At 37.7% G+C, this 21,554-nt stretch overlaps 2 protein-coding genes across 4 annotated transcripts in view; both read left to right on the top strand.

The window, feature by feature from the left end:
- The window catches only part of LOC132098735 (probable G protein-coupled receptor 85), a 45,626-nt gene extending 34,606 nt beyond the window's left edge, over nt 1–11,020 (top strand). Inside the window, exon 3 of the transcript XR_009422965.1 lies at nt 10,817–11,020. The gene's annotated coding sequence lies outside the window, so the exon portion shown is untranslated. The remainder of the gene's footprint in view (nt 1–10,816) is intronic.
- Nucleotides 11,021–11,347: 327 nt separating this feature from the next.
- LOC132098734 (transmembrane protein 168-A-like) lies at nt 11,348–19,014 on the top strand. 3 transcript variants are annotated; one of them, XM_059504881.1, is made up of 5 exons: nt 11,348–11,673; nt 12,266–13,398; nt 14,412–14,554; nt 16,720–16,985; nt 17,777–19,014. In XM_059504881.1, exons 2-5 carry the CDS (start codon nt 12,310–12,312, stop codon nt 18,322–18,324), a joined length of 2,046 nt encoding a protein of 681 aa, XP_059360864.1. In that variant the 5' UTR covers nt 11,348–11,673; nt 12,266–12,309; the 3' UTR covers nt 18,325–19,014. The 3 variants fall into 3 exon arrangements, with proteins under 3 accessions (XP_059360864.1, XP_059360863.1, XP_059360865.1); XM_059504880.1 differs by having other exon boundaries at nt 11,351–11,673; nt 12,238–13,398; XM_059504882.1 differs by lacking the exon at nt 11,348–11,673 and having other exon boundaries at nt 12,338–12,472; nt 12,571–13,398.
- Nucleotides 19,015–21,554: the final 2,540 nt, after the last annotated feature.

Genomic DNA, 21,554 nt, shown 5'->3' with positions numbered 1-21,554 from the left:
AATCATGAAGTGTTAGTCATGACTCGCGCGCTCTCCGCGCCTCCGCCAAACGGTTTGGATCAGACTCAGAGTAATCAATGCGAGAGAGAGAGAGAGAGAGAGAGAGAGAGAGAGACAGAGAGAGAGAGAGACAGAGAGAGAGCGAGAGAGAGAGAGAGCGACAGAGAGAGAGAGCGACAGAGAGAGAGAGAGTGAGAGAGAGAGAGAGAGAGAGAGAGAGAGAGAGAGAGAGAGAGTGGACTGCTGGAGCAGAGAAGCAGAACTACTGTTCAGGGTTTCAGGTCAGTTTCATCTGTAAAGATGCTTTTTTGTCTTTGTTTTTTTATTTATTTAATCAAGCAGCAGCACGTTTCTTATCAGTCATCACTCAAAATACTATATAAAGGACATCATTATTATCAGTTGTAATGTTACAGTAGTCTAATTTAGCTGAAAAAAATTCAGATTTTTTTAATAGGTTTAGGGGGAGCTACGACAGACAACAACACAACCCTTACGAAAATTAACATTTTAATATTTAACTATAAATCCAGAGAAAATGGTTAGCCTACTATTGTTTAACTGTGATAACCAAAAATGTAAAATTATTTTACAAATGTATTTATTTAAAAATAAATACAAATCCATTTGCAAAAAAACAAGGTTATTGTATTTTTATATAGGCTAATAAAAGCATGGTAATTTTTTGTAAGGAAAAACATGACTCGTGTACAGTATTAGGATTTTTCTATAAAGATATTGTAGTATTGTAGAGTATTGTATTGTAAAGTATAGTTTTGTTCAATCTTGAGTATTAAAGTCATGAGAGAGATGGATAACAGGGCAAAATAAAGAGACTGAAGAGAAAAATGGAAGTGAAGGTGCGGTTCAGGAGAGAACTTTTAATTATTTTGCATGTCCCCAAATTAAAGATTTAAACCTTTTTTATGTCAGGTCCATACAAAAAATAGTTTTGTCCATGAATTTGTTTGTGTGAGTTTGGATTTTCCAGTCTGAATTTTTTTCCCAGTCTGCCCCTCCTGTAAATTAATGGCAAAGACATGGTTTCATTTACTACACATAGGCCTACTGAAGCTCGCAGTGTTTTCAACCTCTGCTGCCACAATATAGGATTACACGAGTACATAAACATAATTTCTAGAACTGCTTTGTGTCACTTAATGAGCATTTTACTTATTTTGAGAAAACTATCATCATATACAGAGACAGCAGTTTCAAAAAAACATCAATATTTCAGGAGTTTATTACACAGAATACGTCACATGCTTATTAGATAACTGTATTTAAGTTGATGTATATGCTTTTATTTATTATTCTTTAATTTTCACAAATTTAGAAAGTAATCAAAAAGTACTCAAAAGTAATTAGTTACATTACTTTAATAAAGTAATTGAAAAAGTTACACTACTATTACATTTTAAACAGGGTAACTTGTAATCTGTAACCTATTACATTTCCAAAGTAACCTTCCCAACACTGTTAATCATAGCACATCTCTACAGCTGTTCTGTCTTTGATTCTGATATAGAGCATTTCCTAAATCTGTAGTAATGTTATACCGTATGTGTATGACTACATGTTTGGTTAATTTTGTTAATTATATTTTACCATCATCCAAGCCATTTTATGAAACAAGCCTATCCAGAAACTATTATGAGTACACATACTATTTTTCTAACATTATTATTTTTTTTATAAATAAATAAAAAGTATTTGAAAAAAATTCTGTCACGCTCGATTCAAGTTGATAATTATTATAAATAGCAGTATTTTAATACTGACCTGCAATTATTAAAAAGTTGATGTTAAAATTTAAATGGTTAAATATTATAATTATTGATATCAAAAATCATTTACATTTTTAGGCATCACAACATCAAAACTGTATAATATACAGTATAAAATTTGCATGCATCAATGCACCAAGCACAAGACCATACTGTGTATTAGAAAAGTAAATAGATTCAATGTTAATTTCATAATTTAGCATCAATATATAACATTAATCATATGTTGCATGTGATTTTGTTGCTTTGCAAAGAATTTTGTTCACTTTCACACTGGAAAAAAAAAATGGTGTCGAAATAATTTTCACGTAGAAATTGCTAGTAGATTTCACAATTAATTACAAAGAAACAGCAAGTAAAAAATGTATTAAACATGACATTTTGGTACCAAATTAAATTTTGTTTTTATTATTATTTTTATTTTTTGTAAAAAGCACTCCAACTATTTTATTTACAACTTCAAAAATCATTTTATAGAGGGTAGAAGAAGTATTATTTTACTATGGGAACTGGCCACAATAACTTGACCTAGTAAACAGTCCAATTTATTCCTATTTCATTATTATACCTGCCAGAAATATTATCACAGTAACTCACCTTGAAATGTCATACATATATCATGCTAGATGAAGCTTTGTGTGATTCGGCAGTACATTTCATTCATCATTGAACACACAAGCATGAGGTCCATAAACAAAATCCAGCTTCCTGTGAGGCGAGATGTGAGGTGGCCGACACTCTCTGACAGCATCTCAAAGAGGGACCGCTGAAACCAGCCCCTCCGGCAACCCTTTTATTTTTAACTCTCCCTCATCCCACCCTGCAAAAAAAAAAAAAAAAGCTACCGGCTTGCCATTAGTGCGGTCACATGCTGTCAGCAATGCATGGGCAAGTGGATGGCGACAAGGGGCCAAGAGTCCCCTCTATACATATCCAGTCAGCTTAAACTCTGAAATAATATTAACCAATAAGACTTAAAAAAACGAAAAGAAAATATCTCAACATTTCAAAGTGTGCTCCAATTTATCAAGATAATCAACTGTTATATTAATTGCACATCAAAAATATTCTCATTTGCGTCTATATTTAAGTTTCTAAGGATTGTAGAAGAAATATCAAGCAAATGCTTAAATGAAACATAAATGTTGCTCCAGAGACTTAATGGAGTTCTTCAAAGTGCAACCTTGGAAAATTACAATTCTTTCGGTGGGAATGAATTATATGCATTTGCTGAAGATGAGACTGATCCAACGGATGATTGATGGAAACATGACTGCATTGTAACACAAGAACCGTGTGGAAGATGGCGTGTTTGTTTATTTGCAAATCCTTATTTTGTTGTGCCTGTTACAGGACTGCCAGCTGTGCCGTGCTCCAGTTTTAAAAGCTGAAGAATAGTCTCTCTGGAGAGAAAAACATGCAGTCTTAGATGCAGGAGAGGATTGGACGCCCACTTTCTAGCATTAATGCACTTCAAAAACAGTTTGGATGCATTAACCACCTCTGGTTAATATTCTGAGTGTGTGGTGACCCCGAGAGAGTGCAGCTCAAAAACTCCCACCCGTTTTGCCATGACAATCGTGATGTACGTGCAGCAATACAACTGTGCATGCATGTGAGGCCACGGGTGTCTTTTTTACGATTCATTACTGGTGCAATCAGGCATCTCAACCACTGTGTCTATTCTGTCTTTAATGCTTTAATAAAGCATGAAGGTGACTCGCTCGGTCACCTTGAGTGTGCAAGCACGCGTGCGTGTGTGTATGAGAGGATGAAGAGTGTGTCAAGTGTCCGCTGTTGTGTGTCAGACTGACTCACCAATCAGGAGAGGAGGTGGATTAATTCATTGCTGTAGCAATGGGCGGACTATCAGAGCTCCTCATGCAGTCACATCATCTCTTTTTCTCTGAGCGTGTGTGAAACTCTTCAATGGGTCCTTATACAATGGCCTAAAAAGTATACAAGTCACTCTTAAAAATGTATGAATGCCATTGCATTCGAAAACTAGATATCAAAACAAGTGGGATTTATTTTTAACAGAGGTATTTTACCAAAATCACGTCTCTCAGATTTGGCCTGCATTTCAACTGAAGAAAGTATGGTCCAGGTTACTACGTTACTCACAAGCAAACATGGTGCATAATGGTCTTGATTTTTGAATGGTCAGAAGGACTGAATGAAAATCACAACCATGGGCTGGCTTTTTGAAGTTATTTAAATATTGAAAAATTATACACATATACATATATAATGTTTAATTCAAATCAAAATAAAATAAAAAATCCAAAGTGAGCTCATAAATACATGTTGGTAAATACATGTTGGTATTTTTATAAAGTCCTTTATTTTTCCCTGAAAGTAATAGATAGTTTGTTAAACTATATGTATAACATAAATATAAAACGGTAAAAAAAAAAAAAAAAAAAAAAAAAAAAAATATATATATATATATATATATATATATATATATATATATATATATATATATATATATATATATATATATATATATATATATATATATATATACACACACACACACATGCATGCATGAATACATACAGTACATATTACAGTTTGGCTAAAGTACCAGTGCATTGTGTCAAAAAATACATCTGGGTAATGTGCCATGTAGTTTTGTTTCATAAATCTATTTAAAAATTTTAAAAAAATCACCTTGTGGGTTTAAAACAGCTCAGAAAAGTGAAATTAGTTCTGAGAAAAGTTCTAGTGCCATTTGTTAGCATTCAATGCCACATCGGTTGATATTTTATTATCTAATGCAGTGATTTTTAAATATATCTTAACTGTCCAATAACTTATCGCTGTATTGCTCTTTTCTCATCAGCTCCCATGGAGCCTTTGCAAATATAAGCAAGAAATAAGGACAGAGAGGAATAATCATATGGCTGTTCTCTCTCTCCAAGAGTTTTGGCTGTGAGTCAAGCCTCCCCAACACACATTCTCCCTGTCTCTATCTATCTAAACTCCTGGTCTCTTGCTTTGCTAAAAGAGCGCTCCCAGAGGGCACAGCGTTGTCTGAGAGGAAACTCTCTGACTAGGCTGGGTACGACACAGGAGGAGGGTAAGTGTCGCTTGGCTCATGGTGCTGCTTTGATTTTTGTCTCTCGTGTTCCCTGACTCCCTCTGGCCGCGGCTCTGGGAGATGTGAAGGTTGATGAATGGAAGTGTTTGTGTTTTGGGAGGAGCGGCGTTCCCTCCAGAAACCTTTCAGCCAGACATGTCATCACTCATGGCTGGCTGGCCAGCAAAGCGTTATCCCAGGTGCTGCTGGCTGGTGATTTTCTGCCAGTTTTTTGGCAGACTGCTCAACACAATGGATAATAGAGTGTGACAAAAAACAAGACTCGGTGGTTGAGATACATTTCTCCTCCCATGAGCCTTTGTATTTCTGCTCAATTCAATGTAAAAACTTCACTCTACATATAAGCAAAGGATCAATCCAAACCAGAGGGCAAAGTCTGAACCAGTATTGAGTACAAATTCAATAAATCGAAAGCCTCTGCATTTATCTTTACTGTGTTCAATCCTTTGTTGGTGTCCTGTCAAACAAACCTGAACCACTTCTAAAACCAAACAGAAATAGCAGGTTGCTAAAAAAAATAGTTTTTATTTATTTGCTCAACAGTGTGTAACATTTCTTTCTTAATCCCTTAAATCTAATTGGAGGATAAAAACGTTCCAGGATGAACAAGGAAGTATATGCAATTTATGCTAATTTGCATGCTAAATGCAACAAAAATAACAAAACGAACAGCCTAACTGTATCATATTATTAATTTTTAATTGCACTGCTTTTATCTATTACATTTCACTTAATTAAATGTTTAATGCTGAATGTTTATGTAAGGTCAAATATGTCAGTCAAGGGGTAGTATTATTGATTTGTGTATGGCATCAAAAGACTCTTACAAACACATTTTATATAATTCAGTAAAAGGCCACTGACACAGATTAATCATGCTTCTTTTTTTTCTTTTTTTACATATATCTTCAGTATAGAATCGACATTGACCATAACTGTTTCTAAGGTAATGTCATGTTATGAATTGTGCATACATATGTGACATGCTCATTAATTTAAAATTAAGGCTTAAGGCGGAATCAGCGTGTCAACATCTTGTCACCCAACTTTACATTAACCTTTGATATAGCTTAATATCTGGTTGAAAGAAACCGTTTTTTGGCCTTGAATCCCTCATAGTCACTGTCATTTATATGGCATTGAGAAGCATGAGGAATACGACCACCTTCTCACGCTCCATCTGTCCAGTGTGTGATCAAGCAGAAAACTGCTGACCCAGCCTAAGGCAATGTCCTACTATAGCAGAATCAAAATAACTTGCAGATTTTATGAAAAGAAAAAGGTTTAAATCAGTCTAAGCTGGTTTGCAGGTCTTTTCCTGGCCAAGCTGTTGTTTTGCTGGTTTAGTTGATCAAAAATGGTGAAAATGTCTCTAAAACAATCAAACCAGACCACCGAGACTAAACAAAACCCTCCAAAAAACCTTTTCAGCAGGATGACCACTCACCGATTAAGACTAGAAGACAGGTGACAAACTTGCTGATAATTCCCACCATGGATGTCGAAATAATACCAGAGGTACCTTCAAAGCAATTGTCATAGATTGAATTAGGATGCAAATGATGGAGAAATTTTACTTTGTGAAACTGATTTTACCTGGTTAATTCTGGATCTGAGCTGGACATTGGCTTGCCAGTTATTTAGTGTGAGAAGAAGCTCATAACATCATGTTGGACTGCATCAGAAGGGTTGGCAGAGCTATAAAACAGAAAAGTTTTTCCTTCGTGCTTTTGAAAGTTTTGTGCATTAACATTGTCAAAACAATCCCAGTTCACACAGATGTGCGGAAACTACTAAAAATGCTGTATTATGCATAACAGGCTATAGTGGGCGATGCCACTTTGTAAAGAAGCACTGTGCATGTACCTAGAGACTGAACACGTAATATGCATGATGTCATCTTTTATACAAACTTGCATTTTGTAGTTCATACAGATACAATGTATCATTTTCAAAAACTTGCACTCTGGAACCCATGTTTTTTTTTTACGTTTTCAAAATGCATGTAAACAATCAGTTTTTAGTTGAAAGTGGTGTCGTGCAAACCCCCACCCTCATGTTTAAAGTTTATAAAGGACTGGGTTTGATCCAGGAGCGGTTTATGTCATCCGATTTACTTTTGGTGACAAAGAAACGTGAACATCTCGGTGCAGGCAACTAATAAAAAGCTTGTTAAAAATAGGCAGCAAGTTTAACTCAAGAAGACTATGTAAATGAAACTTACAACTAACAAGGTGTCATCCTTACTGTATCTCCAATATGCACGCTCTTAGAACCCCCCCCCCCCAAAAGGTACAAAAGCTGTCACTGGGGCAGTCCTTTTCCAAAAGGTACACTTTTGTATCTTATTTACCACTAAATTGTCCATATAAGTCCCTAAAATATACATATTACTATCTTTAGAAAAGTGTACAACCCCAGTCACAATTTTTGTACCTTTTGTCTGAAAATGTAGAACAGTAGAAGATTCAATAATCTGACTGAAAGGATCAGTTGACCCTGAATCCTACATAGTTGCTGTTATTGACAGGGCATCATGGGGCATCTGTGATTCAGCCACCCTTTTACACTTCATCTGTCCGATGTGCACTCGAGCGCCCGGGCTGGAATATCACATGCCAAACTCTTCACTCAGCTTAACTGATCTGACGATTCGCTTTTAGAGGCAAGAGGAACAACGGCATCTTTGCCTGGGATTCATCCTAAGGGATCAGTTTCATTTACATCCCATCTTTGATCAATGAACGTAATGGCTCAGACAGAGAGATGCATGCGTGTAACCTCTGAATCTTAATCAAGTGGAAGATCACCGATCAGTTCGAATAAAAATCACCGTATGGGACATTTCATCCCATTCTGAGACTTAATCATGACCATAATACATTCTCACCAGAAGATATCATCAGTATTTCATTTATTTGATCATGGATATGATGACTAATGCCTCCTTTTGTTAGTGTGTTAATAATTCTCTCTTTTGGCCGTATTACGGTCGTACAACAGCCCGCAGTCCCGTCATGTAGCTTTAGCTTCAACAAACAGATTAATGTTGAATTGCAATTTCCTAGCAGTCACCTCGATTAATGGATCCCGGCATCATTTCTGGAGCTCAGAGGTATTGAACAGGTCAGATTATTAAAAAGCCATTTTGGCTATACATGAAATTGATGCATGAGGTCACTGGCATGAAAGGAAACGTCTTAATGTTTAAGATCAACTGTGATACTGTTGTCTTTCTCTCTTTTATTCAGAAAACACACTGTGCCTAAATGTTACAGGAGCTAAAGACAAGCCAAGTGTATATTTAGCTCATGTAGGCTGGAACAGAAATTGCATTTTTTTTTTACTTTAAGTCGATTTTCCTTTTTGGTTCTGTCAGGGAACATTTGCCGGGCGACATGATTAATTCCTGCTAAATGAAATGCTTAAATGTAATACACCAGAATGAGACACAATGTCTCAAGTGGCATGGCATAACGTGCTAACTGAAGTGTTTGAATCATTTATGGAAAGACGCATTGACAAAACCTGCAACATTCATCCACAGAGACTGACCAGACGTTGTTCAGATGAAAGATTCTCTTTGTCCTATTGAGATGGATAAGTTTGGGGGTATTGTGAGGTGTAGCTTTAGGGTTCAACAGGCATTAATAGAGCGCAGTCTCGGGAGTACCCCCCGGCCTGCGAGGGGCGATGGGGGTATGTGACGAGTGGGGCGGGGCCGAGGGACATGGGAGCGAGGCCGGGGGAGTGATTGGAGATGAACTACACCTGTTCGACCCGCCGGTCTCGAGGCCCATGGAGGAGATGGAAGGATATAAAACTGGAGCGACGACAGTGAAGGACGAGAGAGGACCAGGCCTGGGCTTTTAGTTGTGTTTTTGTTTTTATTTTTATTTGCGCGCACCAGTCGTCCGTGAGGGGCTGGTGCGCTGTTTTGTGTTTGTTTTGTAATTAAAGTTTCATTTTGATTGTCCGCCGGTTCCCGCCTCCTTCTTCCCGACGATTAGGAAGGTTTATTATCATTACACTCAGTATTTAGATTTTTTTGAACCCTCAGATTCCAGATATTCAAATAGTTGTATCTCGGTCAAATATTGTGCAGCAATGGAATATGGATATATATATAGTAGCAATGGATATATATATAGTAAACCTTTGTGAACTACAAATAATTATTGAACTGAATTAACTGAAAATTGATCAATACTATTTTCCAGATAAACCTGTCCTTATGCATTACTTAATCAATTTTCTGACCATACACTAGCAACATTAGTTGGTGAAAATGGTTAAACAACATGATCTTGCTGGTTAAACTGGTAAAGAACACTCTTTCTGACACCAGCATCCAAAAGCAGGCCATCCCAGATGTTAAACCAAACACAAGCCTAGGTAAACAAACACTTTTCTACACTTTTTTCCCCCTTCAGCATGGCAGTATTTGGCTTATACATTGTGTACATGCTCGAGCAGGACACAAAATTAATTAGAGCAATTATCCTCTCTGGAAAAGTTTAGTCAACATTTAAATCAAATTCAATCATCCTGACTGAAGATGCTTGCTGCTCTTTTTTCCACATCATGGTGTTGAACGGAAGAGCGGTATTTTTTATGGCCCTTTTTAATGTGATGCCACATGCAGGTTGCCAGGTGGTGTGGAGGTGTACAGGTGTGCGTAATTCATCGTTTTTTCTCTCTCTTATTTTTCTCTGTGGAGATGGAAGTGGTGGATGGAGTTGTGTAGCCCACAGAAATCCAGGAAGCATGACTCCTGCAATAGTCCAACATCTTTAAAAAAAAAGAAACAAAAAAAAGCAGATTAACATGTGCATGCTTATTTGTGTTCGAGTGACTCATGAAGCATTCAAACACACTGAAAGGAAGACCTCTCAATAATACGTTCAACCGTCAGTGCTAGTGAAAAAAAGCGCTCGTTCCCTTTGTTGCACTTATCTTGTTCCTTCAGAATTATAGCCTATTTTGTGAAGAATGACCTCCATATTTCATTCAAAAAGGTGAATTGTGGACTAATGGGTGAGACCATGCACAATTCTCTTTAATTCATTCATTCTTCATACGACAACTCTACAGAAAGACATGTTTTCACGTTTCAAAATAAGATGGTGATGATGCTTTCAGACTATTTAAAAAAAAAAAAAGTCTACATGTTTGTTTACCTAAAATAGAGTCGTTCACGAGCTGCAGGTGTTCATCTTCAGAAAGTCCTTCACCATTGATGCAGTAAAAGATATGATGCATTTACAGGTTTGATTTTGATGGAAAGTTGGTAAGTATTAATTGAATCCAGCGCTGTTTGTGTAAAGCATCCTGTTTCACAGTACATTTTCTGACGCAGTGACAAACAACTCCAAACGATTCAGTGAGTGAATTAACTTTGGACTGAATCATTGCTAATCCATTTCAAAGAAACGATTCAAAAGAGTTTGTTCATTCGCGAATCGGAAATTGTTCATTCTGATTTTAAAATAAGAACAAATGTTCAAAACATGATATGATAAAATATTGCCAGCATTATGGGAATCCCCTACTCCAGATTAAGACCAGATTAAGGTTTTGCATGACCAGTTTTGCTTGGTAAATCGACATAAAATCTTCAATAAATATACATTTTTAAAAGTTAGCCTACACTTCTTACAATAAACATGCAGGAGGATCAATAATAAAAATTGTATATATAATACATAATTATAAAAAGAGAATAATTATAAAAAAAAATGGCAGATTCTTGATTTACAATTCCTTAATTTTCAACGGGCTCATGCGCCAGCCGAGCAACTGTCATTGAGATGAATGAGTATAGCTTTCTCCAGGTATTAAAGACCTCCTTGATGTAGGTAGCAGACAGCTATGGGAGCTCATAACTTCTCTCTCTCTCTTTCTCTTTTCATGCTTGCTGAAGTTTGTGTGGGAGGCAGCCTGCCTTGTATTTACCCAGTCAGGGAGCTCCTACCTACGCGGGAACATTGGAGAGAAAATGCCACACTTTGCTAAGGTTCCATTTTCTGATTAAAAAGGGAGCAGGAGTGAGCCACTTCACCTACTTTGACTTCCCTGATTACTGTATGCCACCGTGTTTTTATAGCATACTGAGAGATTTATGCTTTCTACTATGGAGGTTTTATTTTATAATACTTGATTTTAAGTATTATAGTTTAGGCATAAAAAGGAGAAAAGATTTGAACTGAAGCATCTTATTCACAGCACTAGAACAACTTATAGCTTGGCCATCATGAATGTATGGAATTATGTGTTTTCTTATGCCAACTGCAAAATATATATAAATAATAATGCATGCCTTTATGTTTTTCTTCACTGGAACTCTCAGCCCACTGACAGAAACACTTAATAACCCACAAAACACTCACATCCTAGGGTCAGAAGAACCATTTTATTTTGTGCAGGTTGCAATTTTTTATTTGTATAAGATAAGCTATAAGCCTATATATGAGTTTATTTTTGGTACATGGAAAAGGTAAACAATAGAGCAATACAGTAAGCAATACATTTTCTTTGTTACAAACAGAAAGCCTTTTTGACATCACAGTTCAGCATCGGACTCAAAACCTATATATAGCCTAAACCGACTAATTAATTATATATATGCCAATACCTAAAAATGCATCCAACACAATACGTCAATGAGGGGGAGAATCTCAGATTTTTCACTTCGCGTTTGAACCCTCTGTGCTGCCGTAGTTTGGAGTGCGGAAGCGTCATGGACTTCGGCAAACCAAAAACTCGTTGTCATAAAGAAATGTAAGAATATTTCAGTTTGCATATGCTATTTTTTTTAACGAAGACTAATAGAATTTCAATAGTCAGTTGTTAATACTCCTTCTGTTATCGTTATCGCGATATTTTATTGTCTTCAGAGTGTTTACAGTGATAAAGTTTAGAGTGTCTGGTCATGTTGTTTATGTGGCAGTTTCACATTAGATATCTACTAATCCTGAACTTTGACATTCGTATTGTATTGAACAGGATCGGTAAACATATATCTGTTATGTATACATCGTTGTCATATATATATATATATATAGACACACACACATACATACACACTCACACACGAGTGTGTTTACAATATCAGAAAGCTATAATATGCTACTATGCCATTGCTTGTTTACAGAGCCCAAATGACTATAATCCTTTTTCTTTGTATCATCATTTGTCAAGACGAGATGATAATTCGGTTTTCTGAGCTCACAGGCATGATTAATATATCAATTATATGATTGAATGACTATGATATCAGTTATATGATGTGTTTTTGTAATTGCATCACTGACTAACAACTCTTTGTCCTATTATTGATTTTAGTGGAATGCATCAACATTATCTTTCCTAGTCTTGGAGGAGTGGGGTCTAATCCTCTGTGATTATACTCACAAAATGTCCGGCCAAGAGGAGTCGGCCAGGGGTGTGGACATGTGGTCCTCCCTCCGCTGTCTGGGGTATCTCTCCAGCTTCAACCTGCTGGTAGCCGTGTGCTTGGGAATGTACGTACGATGGGAACAGACTGCAGAGTCCATGATTCTGGTCATCTTCATCTTGGGTTTGTTCGTTTCGGCCATAGCCTGTATCCTCTACTACTACTTTTCAATGGAGTCAGCCAGTTTAAGTCTCTTCCACCTGTGGTTCGGCTTCCTGCAGGGACTCCTGTGCTTCCTGAACAGCCCGTCTTTGGAGAAAGACATAAAGGAGCAGGTCACAAACTACCTGTTGCTCGCTAGCGTGGCTGTTCGGATGCTCTGGGCCCTAACAGAACGCTTGTGCAGTAGCACTATGAATAAACCAGTCGTTCTCACCTCTTTCGAGCTTTTAGAGCTCCTGGGATTTGGTGTTGCAAGCATCAGCTTGGTTTTCTACAAGTCTATGGCAATGATTGCTCTGACGTTCGCGTTAACGGCCCTCATTGTGGACCTTCGCATGAAGTCGCCCTTGGCTCTCCCTAATCTAGCCTGTTTTGTTGTGATCACCGCAGTTACCTTCTTCAAGTCCTTGGAGATCCAAGCAAACCCCTTCGCGCTCAGCTGCTACCTGGGCCGGCTTATCTGCGAGCCTCTTCTGGATGTGTACTTCAGCAGCTTGTCGGCAACTGAACGCTGTAAGCAGTTTCTCTCATCTGGTCGTCTGTGGAGGAGATTTTCTCTGTTCCCATTGGCGTTCGTTGAGTTGGCATTCTTTGTGCTCTGTGCCTTTAAGCTGGGTAACTTGGATGTTTGGTACCTGGTCATCCCTGGCTTTTGCGTCTTTGGCCTCTTGTGGATCCTGTGCCACATGGTGTTCCTTGTCACGCTATGGTGCTTTCACACCAAACTAAGCGAGTGTCAGAAGACGTGGGTGGCCCAGCGCTCGCAAACGCTCAGTTTGGACAGGATCATGGCCTCAAGGGGAATTCGTCATTTCTGCCTCATCTCTGAACGGCTGGTGCTCTTCTGCCTGATGTCCACCATCATACTTGTTGCCGTCTCATGGCAGGTAATGCATGTTGATTAATGCTTTCAGAATCATTCTGATCTATCTAGATATCATGAATCCTATTTGACAATACTTGACATTAACCACATAAAAATTACAATTCCGTCATCATTTACTCCCTCTCATGTCGTTCCAAACCTGTATGGCATTCTTTCTATTATGGAACACAAATTAAGATACTTTGAATAATGTGTCAGCTGGTGTTAACCATACAATAAAAGTCAATGTAATCAAAATGGTTTGATTACCAACATTCTTCAAAATGCCTTCTTTTGCATTCTTCAGAAAAAAGTCAAGTCATGCAAGTTTAGAATGACGAGTAAATGAAAACAAAAATTACGTAATATTTTTGATGAAGAATTCTTTTAACATATTAAAAACACCATATGCCATAATAACTTATCTACACCAAATATGCATAATGTTAAATGGGGACAACTCAATAAACCAGCCATCAGGCCTTGGACAGATGTATCTAATCTAACCTTTCTAGTAATTCACTTGAGATTTAATGTTAAGATATGAATGCTGCAATGAGTCATTAGAAGCACTTCCAACTTTGTTAATGTTATTCAGTGTGTAAAACATGTTTAAAAAACTGTTTTCACCAGTGAAAACAGTATGCTGGTTTTTATTCTGGTCTTTATTCTGATGTCTTTTATCCAAAATGACTTTGCATTCAAGTTATGTATTTGATCTGTTTGTGAGCATCCTGAGAGTTGAAACTTTGACCATAGTTTTGCTAATGCCATGCAACATGAGCTACAGGATCTAGAACACTAACAAATGAAGATGAAATTAAGCAAATATCAATGTAGAAATTGATCTAAATTGCAAGTAAAGTAGTATGCAAGTATGCTATTGCCAGCATAGCCTCTTTTATTGTGATTTTTTTTTTCACTTGCATACATCAAGATGTGTATAATTTCAGTATTTTTTTTTAACTCTGCCCTGAAGTTAGTGTGTTTGGATGTACTTCAGATTTGTTGATCACTGAGGGTTCCTCTCTACAGGTCACTAATGGACTCTTCATGAGTGTGTTTTTAGTGGTACTGCCACTGGAATCTCTGGCTCATGGACTCTTCCATGAACTGGGCAACTGCTTGGGAGGCACCTGCGTTGGGTATGCGGTGGTAATTCCCACTTGCTACAGCAGGTAACTGCACTTATACATAAACACAACAGTGATATGGCATTCAAAGACATTTTCTGACTTGCATGTTGATAAGTACATTGATAGAAATCAATAACCTTGCAGAAAGCTTCTCATTTCTGTTTTATATAACAAACATTAATACCTAAGAAACTAGTTTTATTATTAATCATATTTCTTAGAATCAGTTCACATGCATTTACATGCATTCATCTAGAAGAAGCTAAAAGTGGCTTACAACTGAGAAAAACATTTGCAATTTATCAAACAGGAATAATATTAGCAGCAATGCAAGACTGAACTCCAAGCCCAATTCAGTTTCAGAGAAAATCCATAAAAGCTAAATATCTGTACCCACGGCAAAAACATATTTATATATTAAATATTTGGTGTTAAGGTCTACACTTTGCATAGCATTTTTCCTAATGTCCACTTATAATGATTATAATATTTTGTTGCGGTAAAAACAGTTTTACATGACTTATTTCCATCCTTTCCCTGACCCTTATAATTAAACAGTTTTTCCTACGCTAGTTTTAAGACTTTGACAGTATATACAAATGACTTCTATGTTAATTGGCCTTTATTTAACAGCATAGTTCACACTGATGTTCAGCACATCAGGTCATGTTGCTGAATAATGAATAGTTTTTGATTTTTGAATCTGGTCATGGTTGTGATTTCACTATGATGATGAATTAATTTAAAACAGCTTGTTATGTACGTGTAGCTAAATCGGGAAGATGATTAATAATCATGATTGCACTATCAAGGGATCTGCTGCCCCACTCTTGCTCATTTTGAATGTGCATCATGATCAGTCATTTGCTAAGTGTCCAGAAAAAGAAGGGTGGAAAACCACCATGGATTGGATCTTATGAACACATGTTAGCATTAAATAAACTCATAGCCTTTTATAAACTTGGTCTATTGTTGTTCCTGCTGGGAGAAGCATGTGCCATGCATACTGAGAGAGCTCGAGGGTGGGGTAGAGGGCAGGTCTTCAGTCAGGTCTCTGATCATGATGTCGATTAGGATGCAGCGCCACAGCCTCTTCTGTCAATATTCCAGCACTCTTGGTGAAAAGGCTCTGCGTGAAGCGGGTGCATGAGGGGAATGTAGCAAGGTGCAATCTTCCATCTGATGGGTACAGATCATGTTTTTACCATGACGAGGGCTTCTTGGGAAGATGAAGGAGGGGAGGGATGGAGGAGAGAGAAATACGCAGGTCGACAGGCTCCCCTTCAGCAGCAAGAGCAAGTTTTCATTCTTAGCAGATGCTGTGGTACCATTTCCTTTCCTTCACCTAGAAAGCATTTTAATACTTTATGTAAACTGTTAACAATTTATTAGTTTTTAATTAAAAATCTTGTTTATATGTTCTGATAGATGCCTAGTTGTTAGTAAACTTCTTGTAAAATGTAATTTCAGCTAAAATCTTGCCTTTGGTCATGATGTTATTTAAAAAAAAATTGTGTTTGGGAACTAGAGGCATTGAACCAGGGATGTGTTGAGCAGAAAAAAGGATCTAAAGCAAACAGGAAAGCTCCGAGATTGAGAGAGAAAGAAAGAGTCCTGACAAACGAGCTCAGAGAAGCAGTCATTTCTGCTTGAATAGCTCAGCACCTGCCTGGGTAATTGTCATGGGTCAGTGTGCCTTAGACTTGCCATTTCAGTTGTCAGCAAGCACAGGAAATAATCTTTTAACACTGGCACCACAAAGAGTTGGTCTTGGTTTTATAATCACAATCTTTGGGAAGCAGCGGGGGGTGGGGGGGTCATAATGGTCTTGGTTGTTAATTGTCCATTTGTTATTAGCAAATACTGTTCTGGGTGATATTTACAGCGGAAGCTTTGCCTTGCTCTTTTAGAAAGGCAGAACGGGTTAGGTTGACCCTGCGAGGAGCTGCAGAACTGCTTGGATTTTTCAAAAGGATTAGCGTCATCCTTACTATGGCCTTTCTCCTTTTCTTTGTACCTTTTCCTGCATCTTACATTTTCAAGACCTTTTTGAACTCACTCTTCATTGTGATTCCCCCTCTTCTTTTTTGTGCATGGGTTTGTGCACACTCTGATGGTCAAGGTGACCCAGGTGGCAATTCAAAAACATCAGCCTCTCTTGCACATTTCACCCATCATTTTATCCTCTTTTTCTCAATGTGATGCAGTGCGGATGGACAGCCATTGCTTTTGCATCCGGGGCAAGCCCAGGAATTACACTCCACAGCTACTTTAAACGCTGTGCAGCGACTCTTCTCCCACCACCTCATCCAGACCTTCGGATGTGACTACTCCACCAGTCTAAGCCTGGACACCCTGCAGGCCAAACTGCGCTCTTTTCTGGAGCTCTGCACTACAGAAGGCCCACGGCATGACACCTACATCCTCTACTACAGTGGCCACACACTTCCCAGTGGAGACTGGATTCTGGCAGGTAAGAGCTGGATAGCAGGTGCAATTGGTAGGGCAGGAATTATCTAAATTAACTGAAAGTTAAGGTTATGAATTGGAGGAATGAATTGGTGTTTTTTATTTTTATTGAAACATATGGATGAAGACCTAAACTCATTTTATTTCTGTATATCATACACCAATTGGTAGTTATTTATATCATTGGTCCTTAAATGGCAAAATCAATATTGCTTTTCCTGGACTTTGTAAAAATTATCAAGGCATGAATGCTTTTATTTTGACTGGGCTTTAGCAATTTATCGTTCTGATAGCTCTCCAAACTGTAGCGATATATATCTTGGTTCCCTTGCTTCACCAAATCTTCCTGCCTGTGTGTGCATCCTGTAACTCATTGAGGTATTAATCCTTATGAGCGATATGGGATGCCACAGCCTCTGTCATATTGTTTGATCAGACCAGGGTGGGTGAGAAGCAGCCAGGAATCCTCATTCAGTTTTTAAACGAGATATTTGCCGAATGTCTTACCCGCAGCATGGCAAACTCAGATTTTTTTACACCTTTTCCGTGTTGCTCGCACAACTCTCTCCATTTTCCCTGCAGCAACAGTCCATCACATCTTGTCAGCACATTCTGTATCTGTGAATGGGAATTTCTTTACTGAATTCAAGCAGGTGCAAATGCTGATTAAATAGTCTAGAGTGGACAAAGCCATGGTAGTAAATTACCAAATGTCAAGTACTGTTATTCTGGTCACTTGGTCAAGAAAAGAAGCACCCACCTTTTCCATTGATTGACAAGTTTTTTTGTCCACAGGTGGTGACTGCTTGCGTTTACAACAGATCCTTGATATGTGGAAGGAACGGAATGCTGGCTTCTCCTCCCGCCTCATCCTGGTCCTGGACACTGAGAATTCTGCACCGTGGGTGAAGGCAGTGCGAAAGGTGGAAAAGATGTATGTGGCAGTACAAGGAGCCAAGATGAGCCCTGTCCAGGATGCAGAAGCCCAGGAAGCCCCTCGTTTGGGAGACTTCACTGCTGAGTGGGTGAAATACAACTGTGATCCTGACAGTAGCGTGCAGTGGTCAGAAAGGGGTCGGGTAATCTCTGCAATATACGGCGTGTCCAAACCCTGGAGTGACTACGCTCTCCACCTGCCCACTGGAAGCGATGTGGCCAAACACTGGAAAACGCACTTCCCCAAGGCCACTTACCCATTGGTGGCTGTGGCGAACTGGTGCTGTGGACTCAACCTCTTGTGGCTGTGTAGTGTGTGTTTGCGCTGTGTCAGGAGATTGAAACTTTCTTGGTTCCCTCCCAGCATACTAGACACGGGGCAGGGGATTAAACTAGTCCGATCATAGGTGACCAATTGGATTGCTTTTACACAATGTATATACTTCACCATTTATCTTTTCTATGCAATTTTGGGATATCCTTTATTGAGTTAACTGTTCAGTTGCCTTTTACAAATTACTTTTACTTTACTTTTCGTTCAATCCTGCTTCTAAAGATCTACTTTCCTCTATAGTTTAGTCTAGCACATAATTTTCAAATCAAACCAAAATTTAGGAATATTTGAATATTTTGAACTTATTAACCTTGCAGGTACGTTGATCTTTAGGAACAGAATTGAGACCCATTGTCATATAAAAGTTTCTTCTGTTTATCTATGTGCCCTGTATACACGATATAGCCACTGTCTTATCTCATATACAGTATTGAGACTGTCAGTACCAAGTGCCTTGTTTTAATTTATAACGTTTTAATTGGGTTTTCTAAGGATTTGGGTGAAATACATGTATTGCGATGTAAAGTCTCAGGCAAAGTCAAGCAAGAAATCTAATTATACCTTTAAAATGATGTTACTTTTTTTAGCCAAGCTGTAGAGCTGGTCTGGTTTAGTTGTTTCTTCAAGACCTCTACAAATGCCAATGTTTAAACCATATCATGCTATATTTTATTTTGTATTCTCTGTGGGGGTTTTGTGTTAAAGAGTTGACCTTTACTAATTATTTTCTCAACAGACCAGCGTCCTTTAATAAAGACTGTTTAAAATAAACAGTTTGGTAAGAAGGTGTTCTAGCATGTGCATATATACCTCTGTTTAGTGATGGATGATTAGTTAGGATAGCTTGTTATGGTACTACTGACTGTACCATTGTCAAAATCATTACAGTGCTATGGAACGTTCACTTCCAAAAAACTCGCACAGTGCACAGTAAAACACTTCTTTGTACTCTTTTTCTATTTCAAGCCAAAAAATGAAGGATGACTGCATATAGCACTACACTTTTTGACAGTAAATAAAAAGGATTATTTTAGTTCTAAGTTACAGTTGTTGAAGCACCAATGTATACCATCAGTAGCCCCTTTCCTATGCAAATTCATGGACATAGGGAACAAGAGAGAGTAACGAGATGCAACACCTTACCTAACGGTTTTATATATAACTATGTACATATATGTATACAGACACACACACACACACACATATATATATATATATATATACATATACACACACACACACACACACACATATATATATATATATATAAATATAACATTTCAGTTATGTGAAAACATGGCATGTGATGTCATGGAAACATTGATTCTGTCAGTTTGTTCATTCTTGTCCTTTAGAGAGCATGACCTGCGTTTCACTGCAGCTGAACACATCTCCCAGGCAACATTTTAGAGTCACTTTCATGCATTTTATTAGTTCAGCACAGCAGATGGGTGAACTACGGCTACCTTGAGGCTGTTCTTTCAAAGTGAGGAAGAAAACCTTTCCTTGCTTGTCTCTTAAAGGTATGGAGAACATTTATGTCAGTTTTATTACCTACCCTCCAGAACCCAGTTCCTACTACTTGTTGACACTTCTCTGTTAGCAGAGGCAGAGTGTAGCATCTTTGCTAAGGTCAGTGATACATGTATTTGCGGCAGAAAGGTTTTATGCAGTGATTAGATTAAAGCTAGCTTCATCCTTTAAGATGAATTAGCAGTGCTATGCTTTACCTATAGAGGATTGCTGAGTCAGATCATGATGAACAAAAACACACACTCATCTGGACTTTGTCAAATTCAGATACATCAGCTGTGAGTAAGCAGATGTCAGAGTCATATTATGAAACTGCACAATTGGGTCAGAATCATAAAACGGAAATGCACAAGGTGATTTGCTTTCAACAAACTATTCATTTGAAGTTATTCAATGCATGTTTTAAGACTTGATTCCTCTTGAACAAACAGGTCTATAATACTTAGAGAAAGCTGTCCATGAGAGAGTGCAGAATTTCATTGCCTTTACCGGAGACAAGTCAGTGGTAAAACATACTATAATATAATGAAATGTAAAAAAAAAAATTATTTATATGTTGCTTGTGAAAATTTGTATTTTAATCACAATTCAACTCTTTTTGGCAACTTTTGAAAAGCTGTCAATGGACATTCACACCCACAGACCATTGGCTGAATGTCTGATGCATGATGCACATAAAATGGGACACCGTAAGGTACATTCACTCGGTCCAAGGAAGGTATCTGGTGCTGGCTGAAGGTTTCCTGCATGTTCGGTCTTTTCAGCGAGTAGGGTTATTCAGTTTAGGTTAAACTCAAATCTGACATTTTATTATGACCTTGAATTTAGGTTGGAATGCAAATTGGTCATATGTCTGTTTCTAATTAGTATTCTGACATTTGATTATTCTAGTTAAACTCTTTATTTTAAATTTACTCATTCATTCGGGTGCTCATGTCGCTAACAAGGATATAACATACTACTAGAGTCAATAATTACAGAGTAAACAATAAAATGAAATGTAACAATTTATTATCAGTCAGGTAGATATGCATTCTGCCAATTACATATCCAATTGAAACATATCAGCTCATATTAATATAAAACGTCAAACTCTCAAAGATGAATCGAAAAGTTAAATATGCATACCTGACCTCAGAAAGTACATAGTATGAAGTGAAGAGACACACACCACAGTACGAGCTTTCTGGCTACAGAATCTCCCTAATCCTCTTGCAACATTTCCTTAAGTATCTCAGACCAAGACAAACATCCCCGAGATGAAGACAGGAATTGGAATTTGCATTAACTCAGGTCCCAAACCTGGGTGGTTTACAACTAAAATTAATGGGAACATAAAGTAAATTACATGGAGGACCCTGGGAAAGGGCACTCCCATTACAGTAAGCAATGATTGGTTGAATTCTACAGGATTTGCTTGAGATGTGTTTGTAACGTTCTTTAACAGTCCATCTGGAAACAAAATCGTTGTGATGGCAAACCCCTAATGGAAGAAGAAAACCATCTTGTTGACAACAGTGAGAATGAGCACATCAGTATCAACTAAATGCTGGGTTTTCTTAAGTATTAGAAGTTCACAGCACCCTTGTTGTACTTCACTTGCACGGTGTTCTTTAATGAATAATTTATTAGATGCATACCGGTCTGTTATTATAGGGACATCGACTTTACATTTTAACTCCCTTAAACGGTACACTAAAACAAAAACAAAAAATTAATTGGTTGGTTGCTTTGCATGTCAGTCAGATGGCTTCATGGATGATCCTTAGC

The sequence above is a fragment of the Carassius carassius genome, chromosome 22 (genome assembly GCF_963082965.1).
Source record: "Carassius carassius chromosome 22, fCarCar2.1, whole genome shotgun sequence".
NCBI lineage: Eukaryota > Metazoa > Chordata > Actinopteri > Cypriniformes > Cyprinidae > Carassius > Carassius carassius.
The sequence above is the reverse complement of the archived record's forward strand: the minus strand, read 5'-3'. Positions and strand labels throughout refer to the sequence as shown.

Excerpts from the sequence above, each read along its gene's own strand:
- LOC132098734 (XM_059504881.1), top strand. The coding sequence starts at position 12,310 with ATGTCCGGCCAAGAGGAGTCGGCCAGGGGTGTGGACATGTGGTCCTCC. Across the intron at positions 13,399-14,411 it reads TTGTTGCCGTCTCATGGCAG|GTCACTAATGGACTCTTCAT; the intron begins GTAATGCATGTT and ends TCCTCTCTACAG. Across the intron at positions 14,555-16,719 it reads ATTCCCACTTGCTACAGCAG|TGCGGATGGACAGCCATTGC; the intron begins GTAACTGCACTT and ends AATGTGATGCAG.